The 26,560-nt window shown below is 29.6% G+C and overlaps 5 protein-coding genes across 5 annotated transcripts; 2 read left to right on the top strand and 3 right to left on the bottom strand.

The window, feature by feature from the left end:
- Positions 1 to 4,170: 4,170 nt before the first annotated feature.
- Positions 4,171 to 8,424, bottom strand: LOC126838086 (alpha-tocopherol transfer protein-like). The gene is made up of 6 exons (XM_050572203.1): positions 8,076 to 8,424; positions 7,459 to 7,618; positions 6,599 to 6,848; positions 5,515 to 5,625; positions 4,780 to 4,882; positions 4,171 to 4,709 (listed from the first exon to the last, which is right to left on the bottom strand). The coding sequence occupies exons 1-6, from the start codon at positions 8,215 to 8,217 to the stop codon at positions 4,570 to 4,572; spliced, it is 906 nt and encodes a 301-aa protein (XP_050428160.1). The 5' UTR covers positions 8,218 to 8,424; the 3' UTR covers positions 4,171 to 4,569.
- Positions 8,425 to 16,225: 7,801 nt separating this feature from the next.
- LOC126838110 (thioredoxin-like protein 1) lies at positions 16,226 to 18,283 on the top strand. Its single transcript, XM_050572252.1, has 2 exons — positions 16,226 to 16,955; positions 17,785 to 18,283. The coding sequence occupies exons 1-2, from the start codon at positions 16,419 to 16,421 to the stop codon at positions 18,103 to 18,105; spliced, it is 858 nt and encodes a 285-aa protein (XP_050428209.1). The 5' UTR covers positions 16,226 to 16,418; the 3' UTR covers positions 18,106 to 18,283.
- A 7-nt stretch (positions 18,284 to 18,290) lies between these two features.
- Positions 18,291 to 19,890, bottom strand: LOC126838103 (probable tRNA(His) guanylyltransferase). The gene is made up of 4 exons (XM_050572238.1): positions 19,721 to 19,890; positions 19,507 to 19,647; positions 18,674 to 19,091; positions 18,291 to 18,604 (listed from the first exon to the last, which is right to left on the bottom strand). Exons 1-4 carry the CDS (start codon positions 19,759 to 19,761, stop codon positions 18,317 to 18,319), a joined length of 888 nt encoding a protein of 295 aa, XP_050428195.1. The 5' UTR covers positions 19,762 to 19,890; the 3' UTR covers positions 18,291 to 18,316.
- Positions 19,891 to 20,730: 840 nt separating this feature from the next.
- LOC126845096 (merlin) lies at positions 20,731 to 24,209 on the bottom strand. Its single transcript, XM_050583658.1, has 12 exons — positions 23,957 to 24,209; positions 23,764 to 23,893; positions 23,470 to 23,675; positions 23,178 to 23,405; positions 22,884 to 23,093; positions 22,451 to 22,557; positions 22,113 to 22,242; positions 21,904 to 22,035; positions 21,641 to 21,838; positions 21,339 to 21,541; positions 21,092 to 21,251; positions 20,731 to 21,020 (listed from the first exon to the last, which is right to left on the bottom strand). The coding sequence occupies exons 1-12, from the start codon at positions 24,056 to 24,058 to the stop codon at positions 20,970 to 20,972; spliced, it is 1,857 nt and encodes a 618-aa protein (XP_050439615.1). The 5' UTR covers positions 24,059 to 24,209; the 3' UTR covers positions 20,731 to 20,969.
- A 163-nt stretch (positions 24,210 to 24,372) lies between these two features.
- On the top strand, positions 24,373 to 26,431 carry LOC126843223 (transmembrane protein 134). The gene is made up of 3 exons (XM_050580603.1): positions 24,373 to 24,830; positions 24,909 to 25,053; positions 25,171 to 26,431. The coding sequence occupies exons 1-3, from the start codon at positions 24,648 to 24,650 to the stop codon at positions 25,347 to 25,349; spliced, it is 507 nt and encodes a 168-aa protein (XP_050436560.1). The 5' UTR covers positions 24,373 to 24,647; the 3' UTR covers positions 25,350 to 26,431.
- Positions 26,432 to 26,560: the final 129 nt, after the last annotated feature.

Here is a 26,560-nt window from a genome sequence, read left to right as displayed (position 1 = left end):
TTCAACACATTTTTTCTTTAAGTTTTATATTACTGTGTTATTCACGATGTATGTAATCATTTATATTTTTCGAATTTTGTGTAGACCGTATTTAAAAAAATTAAATTATACGGATTTTATCATAAAAAATTAATAAATCACTTTGTTTGCAAGAGGTACAAAGTATTTATACAATCTAAATATATTATTTAAAAAATTGATTGTATAAATATATAAATTATTGTAATTATTGTATAATTATACAAAAAAGAATGTTTTAATATCTCAATTTTTTAAAAACAAATTTTACTTTCAGTTAAAAAAAGTGTAGTTACACTTATATTTTCTACATTAAATTAATAGTTCATCCTAAATCAAAATTACATCCCTGTTTTATGACTTTGTGAGTGCAGAGTGATAACTTATTCTCTCATAAAAAATATCTCCAAGCCTGTTAGCTCCATTCGACCTCCTCTCCAGATTTACATAATGTTTAACATGTAACTAGACTGCAGTGACCGCGACGACCCTACTATGGTTAGGTTTCTAAATTTATATTTCGCTAGTTGTCGGCAGAGTGATTCACCAAATATAAACCAGTTAATTTTTTTTATGCAAGTTATATATTTTTTCACAGCTGATCAATTATTTATTGGGTATTATTCTGAATACATTTTTATTTTATGCTCTGTAACCTTCAAACTGAATTAGGTAATTAAAACAATTATTTTGGATAGTTAATACGTGTACCAGAAACGGGTAAAGTAAATTGTGTATTAAGTTTTACCACAATATGAAAACATGATCTGGTTATATAATTTATGTATATCAAAATTTCCGTCCGAGCACAATTTATTAATAAGCATATTTATAGAGTTGTTTTATGTAAATTGTATTCAAAGGTTCTACCTATAAAATTATTTTCCCACGGAGTGGGTTTCCACTGGTGAAGTAGACCTATCCCTGTAGGGCTTTATAGAAGTCACGTAATCTTGATACATTTATAAATCACAGAGTAGTTTAAATTTACCTCTTGATACTTTTATACATCATAATAATTTAATAAAATACATAGGCAAATATTTAAAAAATGCAATACAACTTTGTTGGCTATTTTACATATTACGAATAAACCACATAAAAAAAATCGAGCATGATTAAAAAAATCTGCACCGATATTTTTAATAATAAATTCACATAATATAAGATGAAATCATTAATTTATATGTTAGTCGCATTTTAAAAAAGTCTTAATTCATTTTTTTGTTAGAATCGGTATAAAATTCACCAGTTTTTTGTTTTATAAGAAGGGATAAACTGTGGCAAACCGTTTAAATATTTACATTAATTATTATTATATACTCATTAAAATGGAAAATGGTATATATTTATTGGTACAATTCAAGGGGGGGGGGAGTGGGGTAGAATTATGCAAGCCCTTACAACTTTAAAGTTGTCAAGTTGTTCAAAAACCCTCAGTTTGTTTAGTTGTAGATTTAATGATTATGGCCAATTAAATATTACTAATTTTAACATGCAGAATTTTGAGTATACCTAGCGTTCTTCTGAAATTGCGTCAATGAATACTTTTTGGATTTATTACCTAGCAATCGTGTACTCATTGATGCATTGACGGATGTGCTAATTAAAATAAACCAGACCACTAGTTGAAAATGATTGTAAAACAAGTTTAAAATTAAGTGTGCTTATTTCGTTGTTATATAAAACCTTGGGCTTCATTACGCCTCCCTCTCATGATCAATGTCAACGACCTAAAGAACACTTATGATTTTACTGTCTCAAAAATATAATATATTTGAAGTCAAATTTTTCAAGGTCGGAAAATTTAGAGCAAAGGTGGACCTGATAATAAAATACACGTTAACCCTCGTTTATACTTACAATGCACTAAAGTGTTGTGCGTGGCACTAACTGCTAGACACAAGGTCTAGGAAACTTAAGTTATTCCGACTTATTTAATAGGTGTTTCAATAATATGTTGTTCGGTTTTAAGTACGTTTCGGATAGGTCACTTTCTAATTGACTTGCATCCTTAAATTCGGATGCTCAAATTATTATTATTACTTATATCGACAATACAATAAATTAGCCACTGTTCTATATATTGTTATAAAAAATGTATCATCATTAAGTGTGCATGTCGTCGGACAACCCAAATAAGTAAGCTTACTCAATAAAATGAATTATGATTTTGATTTTCACGCGACCTTGTAAAACTAGACAAGTAATATATTTTTCAATTTAAATGATGACCACCGTATAATATATATATTGTTTTAACAAGAGTCATTTAGTTATTAAATTTATTTTTTATTTATTACCATTTGAAATTGACTTATTAGGACTTTGGGTACGTGTATGGTGAATTTTCAATTCAACTCGAAATTCGATTTGTATAGATATAATTTACTGAGATGACTCTGTTGAGGTTCGCCCGTTGCTCATCTCTTCCTAAAGTTGATCTTGGTATCAGTTCAAAGGATTTTTATATTGTGTACTGTGACCACTCGCATGTCGATTAACGTTTGCCGGCTGCAAAGGAAAAAGACGTTGAATTTCTTGTCACATTACTTATATTATGCAATCCAAATTTTAGTTTGTTATTTTCCTCGTTAGGGAACTGCTTCTTGGCGCCAGTCGCAGCCCATTACTGTTGCCATTAATTTGTCTACAGTTTCCAATACGAGTTCTTCGAGTCCTTTACCAGTTTTGTAAACGGTGGCCCGTGTCAGATCGTATAAGAAAATTAAAAAATTTCAATGAGCAGATATCGTTTACAACAATTAATGCATACATTAAAAAATCAATCATAAAACCATAATGGTTGATAGGTAGCAGATTGATATCGGGTTTCTTGAATTTTAATCGGTTTTTAGATACGTTCGAATAATTTATCAAATGAAAATTTTCGTAGACAAACTTGATTGACCATTAGGCAAAGGGACAAAAAAAGTTCGTAGTAGGTCTTCTTGTTTGAAAATTTGGATGTAATCCAAAATTCGCGTTTTGGAAAAACTAGACAACCGTGTTGGTTTTTTCCTTATTCTTGTACTAAAAATAATAACTAACAATTACCGTCGAAATTTGTTTTAATAATTTAACAACCTGGACGATTTCGAACAGATTGATTAGTACGAAATCATCGACAGGCATTTCTGGTGTTAAAAATTAAGTAAAAACGCGAGTTACAGTAAACACGATTGATACTTAATTTTTTTATTCTGAACTACATAATACCAGTACTATTCTATGAGAAAAATAATATCTGAGACCATTGCCTGCATAACAATATGCATATATAACTCTATCTATATATGTGAATGTAGTTTGCAATAGAGGGGCGTAAACCTTAAAATAATGGGCGACGGTTAAATATTTTAAAAATCGTGTAATTTGTAAAAAAAATATTTTTGTTATTTAAATTAAAAAAAAAAACAAATTATTTTACTACTTTCTATACGGGTGGACGTCGTCTCGTTGTAAAACATTTTTTTAGGTAATTGTAAGTCAATATTTTTGGGTTAGTAAAATATTGATTTTTATAATATTGTGTAGTTTAGCTTATTTATTAATTATTATACTACATCTTATGGACACATTTTTGTAACTTTCTGTAAACGACCTTTGAAAGAAATGTTATTAACTTTTATTTTTCTTAAAGAAAGAAAATAATTAAAGTAACTAACATGCCAACTAATTGTATCTGAGAACTGGCAAAGATATTTGAAAAAGTTACTCTGGCAAAAGGAAAAAATACTCTGTTGTGTATTAGACTTCATTTGTCATTATGTAATGTTTTTTTTCAATTAAATCAATCAAAGGCGAGTCAGGTAAGATATACGAGCATATAATTATATTATATTATAATAGGCAATGGTCGAAAGAATAACATAATATATACCTGTATGTTAGTATACAAGTAATATTAGAAATGTATTAAATAAATGAGACCATACAAAATGATAAATTTGATAACTGCTAATTCTGGAAATCTAGTTTCGATATTTTATACCTATATATCTATACTTCAACTATACCTTATATACTTATTATATTACCCTATACGTAATTAAAATTGCCGGAATGTGTAAATTTCCGGTTTTTTATGCTAATCATAGTAGTTCATTAATAAAATATGTACTGCATTAATAATGAACTACAAGTATCCGATATCGGTAAATTCTATATAATTTATAATTTTCACAGTTCATAATAATACATAATATTACAATAATTATGTTCTTAAATAATAATAATAATAATATTAATAACAATATTTAACTTCCAATCAAACTCAGTTCGGCACGCTTTCATTCTGATCGAGAATTAAGCTTATACAAATTTAATTTCCTAAGGAGCCGCCAATGGTAATTGATGTCATTTTTTTTTAGTAGGTCGTTTGTAAGAAATAAAAAAAAATTAAGTTCACCAGTCCAGAATAATATTACGATTTGTTCTATCCTAAAAATGCCGTCTAATACGAGCGCACGTCGACCGTGCAATTTTTTTCACATTAAATCTTAAAGTACACAAGTTTAGAACACCGGAAATCGACAAAAAAAAAGATAATTAATCCAAATTGAGTTTTTTGAACGTTCCGCTCATGTCCATTTCGCTGCTCTTTTCTTGGGCCGGACGTTTGGACAGGTCGGCCTGCGGTCTGCTCTTCCACGATTCGTCGTCTTCTTTAAAATTTTCGAACAACTCCTCTGTAAAAAAATGTATTTCAAAAATAACATCAAGTACTCCAAACCGACTCACACGTTTGTTCGATTTTACCTTCTAGCTTTTCAATACTTCCGGCCGTACCGCCGTATTCGTTGGGCAAAACATCTTTGGGAATGTGTTTGTGGAGAGATTCAAAATTCTCATGGATCAAGATCTGAAAATAAAGCGAACATTACTTATTAGACCCTATGTGAAAACTCGGATTCCATCGGATTTTGTTTTTCACCGCTCAGAATTTATTTTGAAAAAATTAACGTTATTTGGGTTCAGTATGATAAAAAAAAAAATCGTGACTATAGATTTTTGGATTTTATAAAAGTACACACCGGATCTAATTTTCAGACCTAAAGTCCTAAAACTAATTAAAGGCAAGCTTCAACCCCATCTGGGTAAAAGGGTTGATGATAACTTTTGGCCTTATGAAGACTCTCAGTCAACTAGGCCTACCCTGATGGCATTCCCTGGTGTAGTATATTTCTATATACTAATGCCTAGTTTAGGCAAGATGTCCTGGCTGCTCAATTATAATCTACTAGGAACCGCCCATCCCCCCAAAAAAAGTATATATATATGCAAATAAATTCCATTAATACGCAGCTTTAAGTACAATTTAATGTGTTATTTACCTATTGGGTAAAAGCTAATATTTTTTGTGTAAAATTATTGTTAAGATTGTCAAAATGATTCTGGTAACGGCGTCCGAAATTGGCTAATGTTAACATTAGAGTTAATATACATTGGCCAAATTCGGACTTTACCCGTAACATATTAATACGGTATACATACCCTGTTTTGAATTTTAGTCGGCAAAAACATTTTGAAGAAACTCACAAGACGGCTGACAAACTTGGGTGGATTTACATAGTGAATTCCTTTCACTCTTAACGGAGTAGCTTCCTGAAATCAAATTAAGTACATTGAGTTTTCATTAAACTAAATAAATCAGCAGTGTTGTTGTTTACTCGGTGCTACTAGGCTTTTAACCGGTTTCAAGTTTTAAACACAAACTCAACCACGAACCTCGTTCGCACCGACTATCACCGGCTTGCCCTTGAATACCAAATCAAAGGTTGACAGTATTGTGTGTTTCTCCGTTTCGTTTATAAGCTGATGTCTACACGGAGCTTAAACGATTCATTTCTATGCACAGATTTTTACGAAAACAGCGCCATTTTGTAAGGGACCCAATTACTGTCGACGACCCTAACCGCGAGATTTCTTATGTTTGTACTCTGTGAGATAACTACCTCAGTAGTGTATTGTTGTTGTCTAAATGACAACCCACGATAAAGTTACAGCGATTGTCCTCTATATCTTCTAGGCTCACTGCCAGCTCGTAGGCGGTGTTTCGTGTGGAAGACAGTGCCTACTTGAGACATGAGTCGATATGGAATTTTTTACAAAAGTCATGATTACCACTTATGCATCGGTTGTTGTCAAATTAAACAAAACAAAAACATAATAAATAGTAAATATGGCGTCAGAATTTGTTGAAATCCTTCGAACACTCGTGGGTGTATGACCAGACCAAAGATAATATATAAACATATTAGATAGCAGCGGACGATCGTTTACAAGGTATTAATCAAAGTGTGTTATTATTCGACGATATTACACAATATTCGAGGGTCGTCCGCTATGAAGTATGTTTATATACGATCTGTGGGCCAGACCTGTTCCGTGAGGATCGAAGCTTATATTTTACGAGCCGGACAATACTGTTGCCGGGCCATTGGTGCCCATATTATACCTATATTTTGTCATTCGAGTAGGCCCGATTTACGTCAACGGTTTCAAGGTGTAGCTCTTTTATTGAACATCGTCGGAACGCTCGACATCTCTATATGCCAAAAAAAAAAAATGTACTTACATGTATGCAACGCATAAGATTCTTAGTCAACGACGGTGTGAAACTGAGCAGATACGACAGCTGGCAATGTTGCAAATCGAAAATGAACACCATGCCATAGATGGGTTCTCGTCTCATCAGATAATCGATTGTCTTCAACGTTCCTTTGCACATGGCCACGGCGTTGAACTCGCTGTCATTGTTTTCGATGGTCCGAAGAATGTGCACGCGATTGGCTTCCGGCGTCATTTTAGGCATTAGCGATATTTTTCTGAAACACAAGATCGTTCTTATTGACCAATGTTGCTCCGATTACCAGTAGACGACAGTTATGGCAATTGGCTAGACAATAATCGACTAAAATGTTGGGTAATCTCAAAAGCCAGTACAATGAGGACGGAGAGGTCTCATAGTCCAGGGGCGGAAAGATCCGCAGGGAAAAAGGGATTGTCCCTGTGGGATCTCATTATATTTAATATCGTAAATTTACCCCGTAAGTGTAACTAAAATCATGAATTATTATTATTTTACAATAATGTAATAAGTGTTTTTAATTTCTTGGTGAAGTAAAATTTATACACCAAAGCCTATCTTGCCATTTATATGCTACAAGTTACTCTTTCAGTCACTCGACTAAGACGTGAATGTGGTTTCTTGAAACTAAAATATGTTAAATCGTACTAGGAGTACCTTGTTACAAGACTTATAAGACAGTTTTATAGTTATGTTTATTGAGAAACGGTCGTTAAACGGTGTAGACTCGGATGAAATAATTGATAAGTAGGCTAATTAAAGTGTTAAAAAATTGAGTTATAAAAGTGGTTTACTTAAAACATAATTTGTAATGAAAGAAAATGAAAAACATAATATAATTAACTTACCCAATTTTCATCGCGTTTTTGGCCCATTCGGCGTCGGTAGTGAGATCATCGAAAAGTTCTGGTAAGTCAGCGCGGACCACGAAGTATGATTCCAGCACTTTCTTTGTCCTTTGCAAGTTGTTTTTGCATCCTATCAGGAAATGCTTTAGCCATACGCGATCTGAAGTCAATGACAAAACTAACGTTGGTTACATCGGCAATGGACAATTATTACAACAACAATGCGAAACTATCAGATCCAAATAAGCATAGGTCTGCGTTTTCGGTGTTAGAACACTTATAACCACTCTATGACTTTAGTTAAAATTTCAACGACTTGTCTAAATTAAAAAAATCATACTTTTGTGTTTCAATGAACTGAAAATATGTTTTAAATTATTAATATTTCAACCGATAATGCAGTTGAGCGTTTTTAATTTATATATTCATGTCTTCTAAAAGAAAATGTAAGAAAAAAAAGAAGATTTTTGTGACATGAAAATCATTCAACTAATGAAAACGTCATACAGTTTAACAATACATGACTTTTTTTTTCATAAGACAATTTAGACATAAACAATATCTGTTTAGTCGTTGAAAATGATTGTAATAATATTTTGAAATAAGTTTAAACTAACCTGCAACGTTGGGCAGATGCGGTTGTTTAGACAACCAATCGATTAAGACATCAATGTCTTCGTCAATTTTGTCGGCGTTATGGTAAAAATTTTCTTTTTTGATAAACTCCAATTGGATTTCTTTTGGCGGTTCGAGAAACATTTTAACGGAAAACAGTTCTAAAATAACGATCAACTCAAATGGGAATATGTACTTAACGAATGCGAACAAATTTAGAGAAACGTTTAGTTTATTGTGTAATTGTTTTATTTTTCGAATTAGCCAAGACGGTTAACGCTTTTACTCATTCGTCCGTATGTCTGTCGCCGTTGCAAATCAACGCTTGTTTGATCCGTTTAACCTAACCCACTATGATATAAAATATAAAATAACAGACTGGTTTATTGACCTTGGCTGATCTCGGATTTTAAGTTTATATATTTACCGATCTATATACCCTTTGCTGTATAGTATTTACAGTATATTTCCTGTACTATTCCCATGGCCGTCGTACCGGGATGCCCCTCCTCTAGTCACAACACGTCCACAGCCAAACGGTATAGCCATTGCCTATACCTGGTTGCGGCAGTTAATAGTCTACAAATACATATTAATTGATATGCACTGTGCGCCATGACCATGTGCTCTTTCTACTGGTTTTAATTGCAATAATTAATCGCAGCAGAATGTACCCTTCTTGTCCGAGTCGATCCCAATATTGGACGTTTGAGACCCGAGAGAATATTGCTGAGTTAAACCATACACACTCGATACACAATCATGCTAGTATAGCGTCCGAGAAAAGTAGAAATATGTTCTATAGTTTTTATTAAGAAACGTTTTGACAATGAATTTCAAATTTGTATTCTAAATAAGAACAAAACTACTACATCGATAAAAATCTTCACGATCAATGTGTACGATAATAATTGTCAAGTACCTTCCACCCAGTAGACCTTGACGCCCAGAGGTATTGTTAATATAACAATTTATTATAACGTAAAAATCTACGACCTACGTCATTAAATATCAATGTGTCATATAATAATAATATATATATTATAATTGTATATATTATCATATTATAATATATAATCCGGTTGAGTTCATTTCGTAGAGGTTCGAAAACGAAATACAAACGATTTCTGTTGGGCGCGAATTTAAAATTTTTAAAAAATGACAGAACTGAAAACTTGGGTTTGGTAGAAAGTAATGATTAAGTTTCTAAATTTAAAAAAAAAATCGCTTCAACTAAAAGTTATAACGCTAACTGTTCTCAGCGGACCGTCTTGAAGGAAGACTCAAGTTCACTTTACAGAGCGGTTTACCTGCATATATTGCAATAAAATATCGTATTAGAAGTATAATTTAGAACATGAATCGATACAATATGCAAATAGTGTAAAATCTGAATGCCAGATACCATTCGACAAGAGGTCATCAACATGTAATTTATTCCATTATATGTACAATTTCATCATTGCACACACACACACACATATATATATATATATATAAATAATACAGTTATGTTGTAGCCATTATACTATGATAATTTTAATTGTATTTTATAACAATGTTGGCATTATTTATTGTTGATATTTATAATTTTAACTTTGGTGTAGAGGTGAGACAATGTGTTGATAATCATGTATTTTAAGCTGGCTTGTCAGCTATTTTTTTTATTTGTGTTTCTGAACACAAGGTCCCTTTTTAACCACTTGGCTCGTATTATAATTAATTTATATTAATTACTAATATTAATTTATTTATTAAAATAAATAAATATTCATTTGTTTACATAAAATAAATATTCATTTGTTTACATAAAATAATACCAATAGATATAAGTTGAGAGGCAAATTTTTCGGAGAATGTCCAAGGTTTGATTACAAGGAGATTGAAGAAAATTATTCTCCCTCATAAATTTACGGATGAATTGAGAACTTAGAGAGTGTTTTACTAGTGCATATCACTATACGAATAATTTTACTAATGTTACTTATAAGTTATATATTTAGTTTTATATAAGACACTGAATCTTAAAATAATTTAAATATCATAAGAAGTTTTCCCTTTTATTTTACGGTTTAAGGTCTGAGAATCAAACGGTTAACAATAAAAATTACTAAAACCACTATTGCATTAAGTTGTTTAATCGTCTTTGTAATCGTTATTACCTAAAATAATAATAAATATTACGTATGTTATTTTTCGATTATTCAGAGCCTTGATAGCTTATCAGAATAAAACTAAAATTCAGACAGTTAAACCTGCGTCACTGATATTAACGTCTATTAGGTTAATAATAGAATACTAAAGTATCTGTTCAGCAAAAATTTAAATTAAAGGTGCTTTAGCAAAATAGGGCATTTTTTATTCGAATAACAACTAATTTATTCGAATAATCTCTTAATTCGGTACTATTTAAGAAGATTTATTCGAATAACTATTTTTATTCGACCAAATCTAATCGAATAAAAAAATTATCTTAATAATGCTCAACTCTGTACTTTAGCATGGTGTAAAGAAAGTTTTTCTGAAAACTATGATTAGTTCATCATTAGTTTTGTATAAATACTTTTGGATGTATTTAAACGCTTGAAATGTAGACAAGGAATTCTCACACCGAAAGAGAAAGTGCAAATTAGGTATGCTTGTAAAAACTAGACAAATAATATTACAATTTTAGAAACTAGTGAAAATATATTAAGTATATATTTATTAAGTTATATTAGACTATTTGTATAGAGAACAAAAAAGTTATAAAATTGATAGTTGATCGAGTTATTTTTATGACAACAGTAAGTTAGACATAATAAAAAATAAAAAAATATATTTATTCAATTATATTTTATGCTAAAAAAATATTATACCTTGACTTTGAAATTTTCAAGAGATCAAAAAACGATTAATATAAAAGTGGTATTAATTTACTTTTGAAAAAAAACAGGTTTAATTTGATTTTATGTATAGATAACTATTTGTTGTTACAAATTCGTTTTTATTTAATAGATTGTAAATTGGATACCATCCTAAACTATGTTTTAACCTCATCAAAACTCAATTGTAAGATGAATGGATTTACAATATTTGATTTTGATCAAAAATAATTATTGTATACTGAAGTTATGAAGGTTTTAAAATACTAAAAAAATAAGTACGTTCAACACTATACTGTAAAGTAAGTTATAACCCTATTGATTTCTGGGTAATAAGTTAATATCATTAGACTGATTTGTCATCAGTCTAAGGATTACTGTTGTGAGTCATACTGTTGTCCAATATGGTCAAAAAATATAAATTTAAATAACAAATTAATGTAATTAAAATGAGTACACTTTTATGAACGCCTGTTATACCGGTCGTTTATTACCGAGTATTTACCTTATTTCTAATATATTTAGCATAACCAGGGTAAACTAGTTTAAAATTTGTATTTAACTAGTACCCTGTAGATTCTGGAATAACAAGTTTTTTACCTAATGACGTCAAATATTTTCACAGCCTCGGACAAGCAGAAAAGTGGACGACCATGAAAAAAAGAGTTTTATTTGATAATCGATCTCTTACAGAAAACTATATTAAATTTATATTTTTATATTGTACATATAAAAATGATACGATATCATAATTATTCAAAGCAAATATCAACATAGTACACATAACAGGTAACCTGGGAGGGGTGATAACACTAGGGATTTGTTATACAGAACTGGGCATTGTTTGTTGAAATACTTATTTTAACCAATAAGTACACATTTTGCTAAAGCTATAGTGGATTAACGATTATGTGATATACATAGCTCTAAATTTGTTTCAGCTATTATTTAGGTATAGCACTATCGATTTAAATACCATACTTACTTGATTTTTAAAATCAAGAAAATAAGCAAAGAAAAAAAATATAATGCCTTTCCTTGAGCAAAGATAAAAACTGAAAACTATTTGTTTTTATTTTGCTCATTTGGACGTAATTATTCGACTCGGAGCCTGAATAATAGATTAAAGAAGATTAGTGTGTATTCTTATATTATTTTTTATACTAACATTTTTATATGTTGACAAGTACAATTATTTATAGTAAAATGTGTCTACGCTATAAATCTTAATAAGAATTATTATTAGTAATTTTCTGATGTTTTAGTTCATTTCACTTAAAAACTGTAAAAATCCATTAAATATAATTGATATAGCCCTTTTTTTACCCACCAAGGGGGAAAAATGTTAAGTGCAGTTACTGTATAAACCAGCACTATGAAAAGCCAGTACATTTTAAACTTCAATCTCTAGAAGAGTACAACAAACCAGCACAGGATAAACCAGTGTAGTGTAAAAGATATCAAAGTTAGATTAAAAAGTCAATGCTTGATAGTGAACAGCATATTAGCAACAAAGCTTTTTCTTTTTCAATCGCTTTTATAATCCTAACCCGCCTGTAGGTACTCGCCATGTTGGTTATAAAGGTAATTTAAGTCCATTATGAAAAATCTTCGATGCGAATCTGTGAGCGACTTTTTAATATAATAAAATCACACTTTGCTAACAAACTGTACGCAAGTGTATACTGTGCTTGTTTTGTTTTACACTATCGTGCTGTACTAACTGGATTGATTTAGAGGGAAAACATAAAATATGTAATTAACCTTTTTAGTGTTTTATTGAAAGACCTTATTAACTGGAGGTCACGGATTTCGGGGCTGAATTATGTGCTGGTATAGAAGTAATATAATAAAATCTGAGCGGCGTAATTGTAACATTAAAATGTAATATTTTTCTTATTAAAATTATCATACATTTCCATTTAATTATACGAATACGGTCATAACCTTGAAGTAGACACACAACCTAACACTGCGTTAGTTGTTTTATAATAATTAAATATCTATGTTGTTAAATTGTTGACAATGACCAACACAATTTAGGGAAGTTTTAAACGTTTATAACCATTTTGAATAACAAAACCCGTTATTATTACAATAAAAAAAAAAATTTAAGATTTGTCTTTTGATGTATTAGACTTATTAACTACGGCGCGGCAGCACTGTACAAGATTAACAGTTGCTAATCTATTGGTTTTAAAGTAAATCAATAATGTAGCTTTTGCAATTTTTAAATTTAAGAAACGATGAGATACTGCTTTAATTAGTAATTAATTTTACTAGTTACAACTGAATACTTTTTACTCAGTAGGTCAAGTAAGTTGGAATTTTTATTGAAAACAAACTAGACCTGCTATAGACAAAAATAGCGAAAAGTGGGGGCAGCTACAGTTATATCAGAAAAATGCGACTAAATAATTTTACATAACGCTGACTCTGAGATAAGTAGGCTTGAATTTTCCACTTTCGCTATTGATCAGACAATTAATTATTCATATATTTTGTACTGTAGTATCAGTTGTAGATATCTAAAATAAATAGCTACTCTTTTTCACTTGGGCAACAACAAACACAAGACGTTTAGTTTTGACCTTACTATCTTCGTTAATGAAATAAATTCACAATTACATATTTACTATAAATTTAAACAGGTAGGATTTTTATAATAATTTTTTTTTATTATAACGTTGGCGCCGCAAAAGGGATAGTATTAGGATTCAGCGAGCAACTTTGTTGCTGCAATATTATTATTGACTAGTCTAGTAATTATAAGACAGGAATCAAAAACTAGATTATATTTAATACAACATTATTTCATATGCCTCCCAATTACAAATTACAAATTCAGCAACTGAAATTAACATCCAGTATACATTTTACAACATAATATCCCATTATTTATACAATTAAAACTAGACGGACCTCCCCTCGAACTGCCTAATGGTGCTAATAAATCATGTAGGCAATAGGTATACTTACATTATAGTTATCGTTACATAATGACAACCGGCAATTAAAATAATTATAATTGTAAAAACAATTACTGTAGATCATATTATTTTTTTAAATTTAAAACTGGTAATCACATATTTTATGACTGTTACAAGTTTGACGACAATAAGCAAAGGTTATTAATAAAACGTGTTTTTTAACCCTTATAAGTATAATAGGTATATTGGTAACGGGGAGGTTACAGGTCTACAGGAATTATTATAACTGAAAATAAACGTTTTGATGCGAATCTGTGGAAGGTAGATTCAAACCAGTACAGTCCAAATCAAGCACAGTAAGTATTATACGTTAGTGAGTAGGTAAGGGAGGTCCAGTGTCCACAGATAAAAATATAAATATCAATAAAATCATTGTATCTAATGACAATTATGTGCTTGAAAATTAATTTTTAGTATAAGAGTGGACACGAATAGGGGGTTTTCCTTAATAAAAAAAAAGTTTGTCTACAGATATTTGAGAAAATTGGATATGTTAAAGTTCCATTCGCTAGATCTACTGTCGGTCTAATGTTCAGACCAAAATCCCTAAAAATTGGCTTGAAAAAGTAAAATAAAGAAAAAATGCCTAGCCCTATTCTAGGGGAAAGGGTTTATGATTTTTTTTTTGTTTGGAACAAATTCGACTATTTTTTTTTTAAAGTTACACAGCGTCGTAATTTTAAGTTGTAAAAAAGTAAAATTAGATGTTTTTCTGGATGTTATAGGGGAAGGGGTGATTTGATTTAATTTCTGGCCTAATAAAGTATCTTACAGGTACGATTTCTAATATATGGAGCTGCTACATGAAGAAATTTGTTAAGAAGTAGCTTAGAAGACATCTTCGTGGGTACTACAGACATAAATAAAAACATCATTGTAAAAGCAATACCTTCTCAGATGTGCATCAAAGCTAAAAAAAAAATATAGTTTAAAAAAACTAAAAAACACGCTAAAATTGTAAAATAAACTAAAAAGTAGAAAATAATTTTCAATATAGAAATCAATTAATAAAAAATAAATAGTATTATTGTAAAAAAAGTGTGGGGCGCTTTTCAAGATCTGATATATGTAACACCCCACGTTTTTTTCACAATAATACTATTTATTTTTTATTAATTGATTTCTATATTGAAAATTATTTTCTACTTTTTAGTTTGTTTTACTATTTAAGCGTGTTTTTTAGTTTTTTTAAACTATATTTTTTTTATTTTCCACTTTTTAATTCGATGTGCTTTAAAATCGTGTTTTTTTAATTCTAGTACATACGTGTCTCTATTACTTGAAAACTTCAGGTAAACAACAATGAATACACGCATGTACGTTCGGTTGCCTATCTCTTTTAGTTACATACAAACATACAAACATACAAACAAACATACATACATACATACATACATACATACATACATACATACATACATACATACAAGTGAAGCTAATTAAACGTGTTAAAAAAATTCCAAACTTTCAATTTTTAAATTAAATAATATTTAATTGTTTTCATTTTTTTTGTTTAAGCAAATTTTTTTATTATTTCTATAATAAAAAAAAGAAGTACATATTAACTTCGATAATTTAAGGTTAATTATTGTCATTAGTGTTTTCAGTAGATATATTTCTAAATTATGGCATCTATAACAATCATCATGATCTGTAACCCTTATTTCTTCTTCGTCGCCTTATCCGAACTAGTGAAATTGCCCAATCGTATGTGTACTCATGTCTAATTAATAATTATGTTCCACCAGTAACTCCATGTATTCATGTCAATATGTTGATTTCAGTTAGGTACCTCCATTTTCCTAACTTAACCCACCCTATATAAGTAAGCTATATAACACCCACTCAATTTTTTCCCCTAGTTTACAAAAATCGGAACTCAATTTGTTTTCTTTTCGTTTTAATCTAAAATAATAGCCACACAACTTACTTAGGTATGGGTTTTTCAAATATACTAAAATTACTATCTATTTATTTAGCGCTAGTTAGTAGTTACTATATTATAGTTGGTATAAAAATAAAAACTAATACAGTTATTGCGTTTAGCTTTTGACATAGTGAAAGGTGAAAAAAAATACTTGTTGGTAAATGAAACTAATTACTAAATGAAAATAGTGTAAATTGTAATTTGGTGAAAACAACACAAAGCATAAATAATTTTTTAAAATCCCGCATTCGAGCAGTGGGACCACTAAGCTGAGCGCTGTATTTCCCACAACCATTGAAATGTAACACTAACGCGTACTTTTCTTATCATCACTTTATGATTGTTTTGTTATCGTTCGTTCATCGTTGACTTGCAGAATTTAGAAAAAAATAATTTCCCACGACTGTGGAAACATTAACGGGCAACTATCGCGCATTAAATAAAAATTTACATATTTACTTAACCACAAAGCTATTAGCTGATCAATTAAGTAACTATTAAAATTAAATAATAAATATTTTTTCGCTTGTTCGGTGCTTTTAATTTTCAAGTGCAAATCCAATAATGTCGGTAAAGGAAGTGTTAAATGAGTCACAATTTCAAGAAGAACTGAATTCCAATGGCGTCAAACTTATCGTCGTCGACTTTTCGGCTACCTGGTGTGGTCCGTGTAAACGCATTGCCCCGCTGTTCGACGAGCTAGCTCTTAAGTACAACCGTGCCGTTTTCTTGAAGGTGGACGTAGACAAATGTCAGGAAACAGCAGCGTCCCAAGGCGTATCGGCTATGCCGACCTTTATATTCTACCGTAACAAGATTCGTGTGGCCAAAATCCAAGGAGCTGATGTACAGGCACTGGAGGCGAAAATCAAACAGTACTATGACGCTTCGTGTGCCGCTTCTGGCGAAGACAGTGGCGTGCCCGGTCAGATTGATTTAGGCTCGTTCATTCAAAAAAATCAATGCGAGGCCCTAAACGATTCTGATGATCATCCATTGTCTGTGTTGATCGAAGGCCGTGGATACATAGAATCTGATTGTGATCAACAACTCATTATTTCGTTAGGGTTCACGCAATCTGTTAAAATACATTCAATCAAAGTAAGTTAGCACTTATCAATCACTATTAATTAAATCGTACTACTTGTATTGACATGAGTATATTACAAACAAATTATAATGAAATTGGGGGGGAATACAGATTGGATATTTAAATATTGTGACTTCCAAAGAACAATGACCTAACTACAAGTCAAATTTTTCAAAAGAGTGAATTAAAAAAATACCTTTTTTAACATCTGTATATGTAAAAAAACAGAATAATTCTAAAAAATTACAGTGGTTATTTTGCAATCATATTTATTGTCTTTATAAATTCATTTTTCTTGATTCCAAAACTGTGAAAAACCCATTTTCAAAAAATTTCAACTTAGTTTTGTTGTTCTTTGGATGTCGTGATATTTGTATAAATAAATAAATAAATAAATAAATAGACCCAATGTTGGCTTGTACTAGTGGAAAAGCCAAGTTTAAGTACAGAAATTACCTTCAGCCCAAATCAACAGTAATCCAATTGTGTCGTTCAAATTCCTTAAGCGACGGTGTGACGAAAAATAACCCATACAATACTACTCACATTAGCAAAAAATCAAAAAATAGTAATGATAAATAATAACATAATTAAATACTTTCCCATTACACAAAATGTAAAAATCTATATGATAGTATATTTAAAAATTACTACAATTACTACTCGACAACGGTTTATACTGGCTAGATAGAGTTTATTTTCTTTGATTGCCAATTGGAGAACTTATTTAGTGATAACAGATTGGGCTATTTTAATTCCGACATTCACATTAAAAACTTGCAGTCATGTTCTGATACATCTTATCTTATTTTACTTATATCAATTTTTTTCATTATTTAGGTTAAAGCGCCAAAAGACAATGGTCCCAAAACACTGAAATTGTTTATTAATCAGCCAAATACTTTAGACTTTGACGCTGCTACAAGTAACCTCGCCACACAAGAAATTGAATTGAAACCAGACGAATTAGACGGTAAAGTTGTCAATCTTAAGTATGTGAAATTTCAAAACGTTCACAACTTACAGATATTTGTTATAAACAATCAAACCGACGAAGAAGTCACAAGAATAGATAATTTGAGTATTATAGGATTACCAATATCGACAACTAACATGGGCGATTTTAAACGTGTTGCTGGTAAAGTGGGAGAAGGACATTGAATGCAGTACTATTACACTGTAATAGGATATATTCAATGTTTGTGGTCAATTTGTACTACCAAATTACCAATACAATACTCACTGCTATTTTTATTATAAAAACAAAAATATTTATAGGTTATCTAATAATTATTTATAAATTTATATATATACTAGAAATAAAACATGATTTGATTTATGAGAAAAACTTTATTTTTATTTTTTTGTGTTGTCATACGTATACAAAAATATCATCTGGATTAATGTCTTTGTATAATTGTGATTTTTCTAAACTCAATATCTCTTCATTTTCTTGCCAAAAACTATCTCCGATAATATCTACATGCAGCATGTATACAACTTGTTTCTTAGTTTTTGAAGGTGGTATTTTGATTTTTTTTCTTATTAATACCGTGCCTTTTCTAAATATTGCTAACTCGTTGTTGTAGTTAGTGCTGCATTCGGTAAATAATATTTCATTCTTTTGTGCCGATACCGTTCCGCTTAAGACCTTCTCAGCCTGTTAAAAATAAACGAAAACTGTTTTTTTTTTTTTACTTCTTTCAAGTTGCTATTCAACTATACTTACATCGCTATTGGAAAGTCCTTTTTTCAGCACAAGTCCCCAAAATGCTGTGTTATACAAATTATTAATATGAGTATCTGCTTGTCGCCAACTCAAATAATCTCGCAAGTTTTGGTCGGTTGGATACAGAACAATGCGGGCATCAAATGAAGGTGGATACAGCAGTTTTTTATCTTCAAAATATGTGTTCCAATAAAAAACGTAGGAAGCAGAAAATATACTATTAATAGCCGACATAATTTTAGAATGTCGCCTGCTATACAAGTCAGTATCTTTGCGCAGTACAAAACTGAATTCGTCGCTTTGTCCATATGCTAACTGAACGTCTTGTAATTCTTTCATCACTGCCGCAGCAGATCTATTCATCAAGTCTAATGCTTTTTTGTCATTAGGCTTTTCAAATTTATGTGAAGCCGTAAATCTACAAAAATAGTATCTTGTTAAATAGTTAAATACATTACAAAGTTCTAGAAGTAAAAAAATAATTGAATACGATAGTAAAGTTCAGATTAAGTGACATTAGAATAAAATCAGATATTTTTGTTTTTTTTTTTTCAGAAATTTGATTATTTTATTCATCTAATATATTGTGAAATATAAATAATTTATTAATGGTATTTGTTTATTTATTAATATGTAAAAGATATATAACCAAGTGTTGTATTTTAAAACCGTAAAAATATTTTTGTGTAAACGTAATCTATAATACATAGTACAAAGAAAAAAATTAAATTTGTAATTACTTACCTATAACATAAGTTTGATTTTTAAGTAAGTAAATGTTAAATAAAAAATAGAATATTTAATATATTTATATTATATATACAATATTAAACCTGTGAAATGAACGCCCGTCCAAGCGAACAACAATCCAACAGTTCGGCAAACATTTATCTTCAGACTCGAATTCTCTTACATACTCGTATTTACTTTTGGCCATTATTTTGGTCACGTGAAAATGTCTAACATGTTTACACCTATAATAATATTACAAATTCCATATTTAACATTGACAAAATATTATATATTCAATTATAAAATTGTACATACCCACTACAAATAGTTTTGTAATTTATTTTAAACATCAACATACATAATATTATGTGCAATATTAATTAAAATATTCTACAAATAAAACAATTCAAAAGGAGAGGTAAAAATTAAAATTCAGACTCCAAATACGTTAAGTGTTCACTATCTATGGGAAATGTGAGCTTAATGCTGATATTAGTGATAACAATACTTTAAACGTGATAAGCTGATAACAACATCTTCTAAATCAATTATTACATTATTTTTTAGTTTTAGTATTCTTGAATCTCATCTAAGTTTAAATTCTTTAATTAATCAAAATGATTTAGAGTATTTTCTGCGTTTTTTACATACAAAACTGGGCATTATATAAATAATTTATTAAAAATAGTTTGAAATAATTAATAAATACAAATGTATTTTTCTTTGAACAAATATCCAAATAATAATAATTTAGATAATCATGGAAATGTTAATAAAAATAAGCAAAATATTTTAATTCAAGTTTAATTAATAAACTCATATAAACTTGTAGTTTAAAAATGATTTACAACTACAATTGAAACAGTTAAATAGAATTATTATATTAAAATATTATTATAAATTATAAGTAAAAAATTATTTTAAATAACATACAATTTTTTGTGAATTATTGTTAACTGTTAATTAACAAACTGTTATTTAAATAAAAAGTACCCAGGTTGGTGTATAATATATTAACTAATATTAATGGATTATTATTCATTAGTTTGATTGATAATTTATACACAAGTTAACTATTGCCTATTACACTACGTTGTTGCACATTTTTTTTTTTTTAATATTCAATATTATAGTTTAATTTGTGTTTTATGCAAAAAAACAAATTTAGTATATTTTCCAAATGATAAATATGGTTTTTTATTTATGAATTAACATTTTCATTCTTTGGTAGATAAACCCAAAAGGAAGAATTATTGGACAGAATTATAAAAAAAATAATACTATTATGTTGTTGTTAATAAAATAATATTAATTAAAAATTAAAATAGTTTATTTGATTGAAATTGTTCGATAGGATAAATGTTTTTAACATAAATAGAAGTATATTTATTGTTACATTACTCGATGGCTTTCCCTATAGTAGAAGTATAATTTTGTAAGTTGTATATTATAAAGCTTAATTTGTTCTTAATAAAATAATAAAAAGGGAATAGAATAACAAGTAATTACACAAAAGTTATTATAAACACGGCTGCTGAGATTCTGCGATTTTGATTTAAAATTATCATAGTTCTTCAAAAAACGCTACACGAGCCTTAGTCGAACCGCACTTGACCTGTAAAAATGTATTTCGGAATTAGTAATTTTCCTACATATTTACGGATTAAGTTGAATGCATATATTTACTTTTTTCAAGGTAGAATATTTGTTTTCTCCGAGCCGTACTTGTTCGTCGTGCAACATATCGAGTTCACATTGTTTTTCATCTACTTTTAACACTTCTATTTCAGTTTTCAAGTCTCTTAATTGATCTTGGAGATGCTTGCTCTTTTCTAAATACTGAACTCTGTGGGAATAAGATTACTTCTTATAGTAATTTATGTGAGCTGCAATACCCAAGAATTGTATAAATATAATATTGCAAATAATTTACCTCTCTTTTTCTATTTCTAATGACAGCTGTTCCATATCGTTGTCAGCAATCAGATCGTAAGACGGCAAATGATCGGACAGTGCGGGTGGAGAAGTATGAGCGAGGGATAGCGACGGTGAGTTGGCATTTAATCTCAGGGCGTGAAGATCAGTCGGCAGATCCAATACCGAACTACTGGATACTGAATACAGACTCGAAACACTCTAAACAAAAAAAATACACGTATATATATATATTACTAGCCGTACGTATTTTAACCAAAGGGGCAGTTTGTTATCTTTTGTATATTATAATATATTTACAGTATTAATATAAGCATTTCTCGAAAGGAACTCTAATAATTTTTCTTTTGCTTGTTTTTCAGCAACTCGTGCTCTAAGCAACTCTTCTTTTAGTTTGTTTGCTTCAGCTGCTCGCCTTTCCGATTCGTCTACAAGACGGGCAGTTAATTGTTCTGCTTCACGAGTTTTACGTTCAAGGCTTACTTTTTCCTCCTCTGTCTATAGAATAAATATTTATTTCATTTTCTCAACCGATACAATAACTAGCAAACGCTTTATTTTACTTTTAGAGCCGTTAAACGAAATTGTGTTATTTTATGTTCAGCTTCAGATGCCTTTTGTCCGAGTAACATAGCTTCTTCTTCGGCAACACGAGACTTCTCAGCTAGCAAATCAGCAGTTTCCTCAGATCGTCTCTATTATACAAATAATGTTTTAAGTGCGACTTAATAAAAATGTATTTAACAAACCAAGCTAGAAAATTATTACTCACTAATGCTTCATTTGCCAATCTGATTTCTTCTTGATATTGTAACAATCTTTGTTCCATAATAGCTTTCTCCTTTTCAGCTAATTCTCTTAGTTGCTTTTCACGAGCAAGTTTGTTACGTTCGATCTGACGTCTAATAAAAATAATCCATAAAAACAAATGTCCAATCATAGTGTAGAATTTAAAATTACTTACGTTAGTAAATCATTTGATGGTTTAATAAAAAAAATTGTTTTGCATAAGTAAGTGAATATAAATTGTAATACAGTTAAGTTAAAGTTCAAACAATTTAATATTTATTTAATTTTACATCATAAGGCGATATTATTATTACAACTGACCTTGATTTTTCTTCTTTTGCTTGCGTTTTCATTTGTTGTACTTCCATGGAATCTGGTTTACGTCTCCTCATGAAAAGATCGTGATTACCTATGCACAGATCTAAAATCTAGACGAAATAGCGTAGAATTAACAAAATTATTTTTACAGGAAGAGAGCAGAGATATTATTATTACAAAGAAAATTGTACTTTTGGATACAAGCAGTATCATATTATAATAAAATAACAAATATATTACAATAATCACACTTTTAAAATCTAATATAATATGACAAGCTCAACAAATAAAAGACATGTAATTTTATATGATCATTTTTGACTCCGAAGAAAAATTCAGAAAGTACTCATAACTAATGATATTTGGAATAATTGTACGGATAGTGTGTTTTAAATTCCTAAAAAAATAATGTCGCGTGTAAAATATATATACTTACTAATTTATTCATTCGAACTTTATGTGAAAAGAATACAAAGTTTGGCGACGTCTTATCAACAGGTTTGATGGTAAATTTCTTATCGTCAAAACTGACATGTCTAATCTCAGACCATTGGAATGTTGTTTTTGGACTTAATTTATTTTCTTTTTCATATATATTCAGACCTAAGGCTGTAACTCCTAACCATAAGTCCGTATCTTTTTTATTCTAAAATAAAGCAAAATAAAAAATATTCACATAACTAATTGGTAAACAATGTCACAAGACAAAGATACTTTAAAATAAACTTACGCTAATGGGAAAATAGTTAACACCATACATGTCCAAGTCTTGGGCGATTTTTAAGTATTCTATCTCTGCCTCGTCCCTAGACATTCCTCGGTGGTCGGCATACCACACTTTAATTCGTTCTTCCCACATTTCGGCTGTCATTTGGTATTGATCAATTACTCTTTGAGGCAGTAGTTCTTCACTGGCCAGCATTCCTGGTTTATACGTTCCTTCATCATAATCGCCATACTAAAATAGTCGGAAGTACATTATTTTATACAAATTACCAAAGGATGATAATGTATAATTTTACCTTTGCTTGAACAGCGTAAGAAGCCAGCAAAACAGATGCTTCTGGTGGACAATATATATCCATGGACAATATGGCACGATTCACTTGTAAAAAAAACAAGTGTTGAGTAACTTCTTGAACAAGTTCTTCAGCTACTTCTTCAGGGTAAAATTTAGCAAGGAACATAAAAGGCATGGTTGATTGTTGTGGAATTCCTTGATCTTGAACTTAGATTGAACCGGAGTATATTAAAAAAATCATTATTAAAACACTGTATTTTAAACTTTTAAACTGTTCATCTCTATGTTTGTGTACCTTTCTTATCAAGTTTAAGCCAAGCAATAAATCCTTTGGAATCTTCATACTGAAGGCCAAAATACCAGGTTTCTCGCAAACCAATAGTTCGGCACACCAAATCAAACAAATCCCTGCCAGTAGCTCTTAACTATATAAATATTAATAACTCTTAGTCAAGGTCACTGTAACGACGAAAAATATATTACTTTACCTCTAGGTTGAATTCCAATTCAGCATCAAGTGTACACACTTTGACAGGAAAAGATTTTCCTGTTGATTTCTTGCGTTTGAATGGTGGCATTTTATCTTTCATTATAAATCAACCGTAGTTAAAACGAATTTGATTCAAAAACATTATTCAAATAGTGAAATTTGCGTACGGCTAATAAGTAATTATTTTCCAACTTTTATTGTAAATAATTTGATTAAAAAAAAAAACCCCTTTTAAAACATTATTAAATTAAACTATATATTAAAAAGACATTCATCAAAGACTTAAATCACTGATAAGAAAAATAATGGTTTTTTCACTTTTGTTTGTATTATCGTTTATCAAAATATTATTATCGGTTTTTTTTTTTTTTTTGATAACATATTTGATAAATTATTCCAAGATTGATAACATAATGTGTTATTATTAAGCAGTCATTAATTGACTATTGTTAAACGTTACTCTCGACATTTTAAGGTAATGGGATTAATGACTATGATTAATAATAATACTGACTGTGAATGAGAAGACTTTTAAACGTTTTTATGATTAACTTTTACTTTGTGCGCGTTGTCAAAAAATTTTAAGAATCAATCTAAAAGTCGTCGGAACAAATTCGTTTCTATCCCGAAAGTTTTTACAATAATTATGAAATAACAATACATACTAAGTTAAAAAAAGAAAACTTAAAATGTCTTACAGCAAACAATTTACGATCGACGACGCCTTTGAAGATGAACCGTTTGATGAAATAAAAGTGTACGGTTCCAATAATATAAGGAATTCCCCATTACAATCGCCTGGCCAAAGCAAATTTTCCAACTACGGTGGTATAGTACATGATTCCGTTGCCAATACGAAAGCATTTGAAGACGTAAGTATAAGTGTACTTGTTTCAGTTTGTTCTCAAATATTAATCATCATTATATCTTGTCCCGCTGTTGTTTTAAAGACAATATCTCGAGACAGTGATTCGCTAATCCACAATAGTGCGCCTACCTGTCCAAGTAAAAGTAGAGGATGTTGGCATCATCCGCAAGTACGAGAAAATTGGCGCGTTGTTCTAGCTGCTATACTTTTGCTAGTATTAGGAACAGGTGATTAATTACTTTGGATCAAGACTTGTTTTGAATAAATAAATTAATTAATGTGTAACTAATTTTTATTAATCTTGCAACAATTATTTGTTATGAATAATTTTTTTGTAATTTTAGTGCTATTGTTGGTGGCTACGGCAGTACAACTGACTCCGAATTCAAATTATAACGCAGCAGTATTTTTCATTGCTGGTTTCATATGTTTCATACCTGGAGCTTATCACGTGATATATATATATCTAGCAGCTAAAGGTTGTGCAGGATATAGTTTTTATAGTTTATCTTTATTCAACTAACTCAGTACAAATACTATGAATTTCACTTTCTATATGTATACATTATAATATTATAGTAATTTAGTATTACCCTTTTATATGAGACGTCTAGTTTTAAAGTGTTTTATAATAGTTATTAGTTGTTAGGTTTTTCTTTAAACGATGTAAGAAAAAAATACAATTTGGTTTCAAAAATCAGCTAAACGATGGTTTGTCTTTTAAACACGATGAATCAGTCGACAGATTAACATAACAAACAAACGTGTGCCAAAGCATAAATAAATAATATATTTCATATACTACGACTGTATAGTTCAAACTTAGTCATTTCTTTTAAGTTAAAAAAAACTTTTTAAAATATCCTTAGCTGATTTTTACTTTAACTTTGTATTGTCTTAGAATAGTGTAACCGACAATTTTAATAACTTTTTGTGATATATTTGGTTGTATTTTATATATATGTAATATTATTATAAAATAATTGTGTATTATTTAATCAGATTTGTAGCTATACAAATTTAATTTATTAACTATTACCAGTAACCACATATTATTATGGATCATACAGTATTAAATTTGAATGTAGACTATATCACTTTTATGGACAATTATAAACTAAGAATTTTTATATTACATTATAACCTTGATAATTTTTCATCATCATTTTTATTATGTTAAGTTTGAGCACATAAATAAAATATAAGTTTTTTTATTAACTTAGACCAATCAGAATTTGTATAGTTTATAGTTATTGGCTTTTGCAAAATTACACAATACTCTGATCAAAGCTTTCAAACAAATCATAGAAAAATGCATGTATCAAATCTTTTTTATTGTAAGATATAGTTATACATAATGAATTATATTAATATTTTGTTAAACAACTATTGTACGGCCCTATTAGAAAATATGGAAATCCTTGTTAAGACTGTTTGGCAATGTCAATTTTTAATTAAAAATTGATGTTTGACAATTTCAAACATAGAAATGCCAATAGATTATTTAGAATTTGTTGTTGTATTGCAACTGATTTGTACCTAAATCTTTATAATAAGTATTGAATGAGTTATGTTTATTTATCATATATAGTGTTTGCTGTTTTTTGTTATACTCAATAAAATTGTGTTGTATATATATTTGGTTCTAACATTTGTAACTGTCATGTGATGTAATCTTACCTTTTAGATATGACTCATAGCCGTCGATTTCGCTCGATTAATGGCATTTAGTAA

This window comes from Adelges cooleyi, unplaced genomic scaffold (genome assembly GCF_023614345.1).
Source record: "Adelges cooleyi isolate 19-005CV unplaced genomic scaffold, UGA_ACOO_1.1 ACOO_flye_CR_arks_rails_tigmint_CR_PRNA_108, whole genome shotgun sequence".
NCBI lineage: Eukaryota > Metazoa > Arthropoda > Insecta > Hemiptera > Adelgidae > Adelges > Adelges cooleyi.
The sequence above is the reverse complement of the archived record's forward strand: the minus strand, read 5'-3'. Positions and strand labels throughout refer to the sequence as shown.

What these genes read in the sequence shown, in the direction of transcription:
- LOC126843223 (XM_050580603.1), top strand. Translation starts at nt 24,648, where the DNA reads ATGTCTTACAGCAAACAATTTACGATCGACGACGCCTTTGAAGATGAA. An exon ending in ATACGAAAGCATTTGAAGAC is followed by an intron (nt 24,831 to 24,908) that starts GTAAGTATAAGT and finishes GTTGTTTTAAAG; the next exon opens with ACAATATCTCGAGACAGTGA. An exon ending in TTTGCTAGTATTAGGAACAG is followed by an intron (nt 25,054 to 25,170) that starts GTGATTAATTAC and finishes TTGTAATTTTAG; the next exon opens with TGCTATTGTTGGTGGCTACG.
- LOC126838086 (XM_050572203.1), bottom strand. Translation starts at nt 8,217, where the DNA reads ATGTTTCTCGAACCGCCAAAAGAAATCCAATTGGAGTTTATCAAAAAA. An exon ending in CGACTAAAATTCAAAACAGG is followed by an intron (nt 4,883 to 5,514) that starts GTATGTATACCG and finishes CTTTATTTTCAG; the next exon opens with ATCTTGATCCATGAGAATTT. An exon ending in AAGTATTGAAAAGCTAGAAG is followed by an intron (nt 4,710 to 4,779) that starts GTAAAATCGAAC and finishes ATTTTTTTACAG; the next exon opens with AGGAGTTGTTCGAAAATTTT.
- LOC126838103 (XM_050572238.1), bottom strand. Translation starts at nt 19,761, where the DNA reads ATGTTGATGTTTAAAATAAATTACAAAACTATTTGTAGTGG. An exon ending in TACAAAACTATTTGTAGTGG is followed by an intron (nt 19,648 to 19,720) that starts GTATGTACAATT and finishes ATATTATTATAG; the next exon opens with GTGTAAACATGTTAGACATT. An exon ending in GACGGGCGTTCATTTCACAG is followed by an intron (nt 19,092 to 19,506) that starts GTTTAATATTGT and finishes CTATTTTTGTAG; the next exon opens with ATTTACGGCTTCACATAAAT.
- LOC126838110 (XM_050572252.1), top strand. Translation starts at nt 16,419, where the DNA reads ATGTCGGTAAAGGAAGTGTTAAATGAGTCACAATTTCAAGAAGAACTG. An exon ending in TTAAAATACATTCAATCAAA is followed by an intron (nt 16,956 to 17,784) that starts GTAAGTTAGCAC and finishes TTCATTATTTAG; the next exon opens with GTTAAAGCGCCAAAAGACAA.
- LOC126845096 (XM_050583658.1), bottom strand. Translation starts at nt 24,058, where the DNA reads ATGAAAGATAAAATGCCACCATTCAAACGCAAGAAATCAACAGGAAAA. An exon ending in AATTGGAATTCAACCTAGAG is followed by an intron (nt 23,894 to 23,956) that starts GTAAAGTAATAT and finishes ATATTTATATAG; the next exon opens with TTAAGAGCTACTGGCAGGGA. An exon ending in CTTACGCTGTTCAAGCAAAG is followed by an intron (nt 23,406 to 23,469) that starts GTAAAATTATAC and finishes CGACTATTTTAG; the next exon opens with TATGGCGATTATGATGAAGG.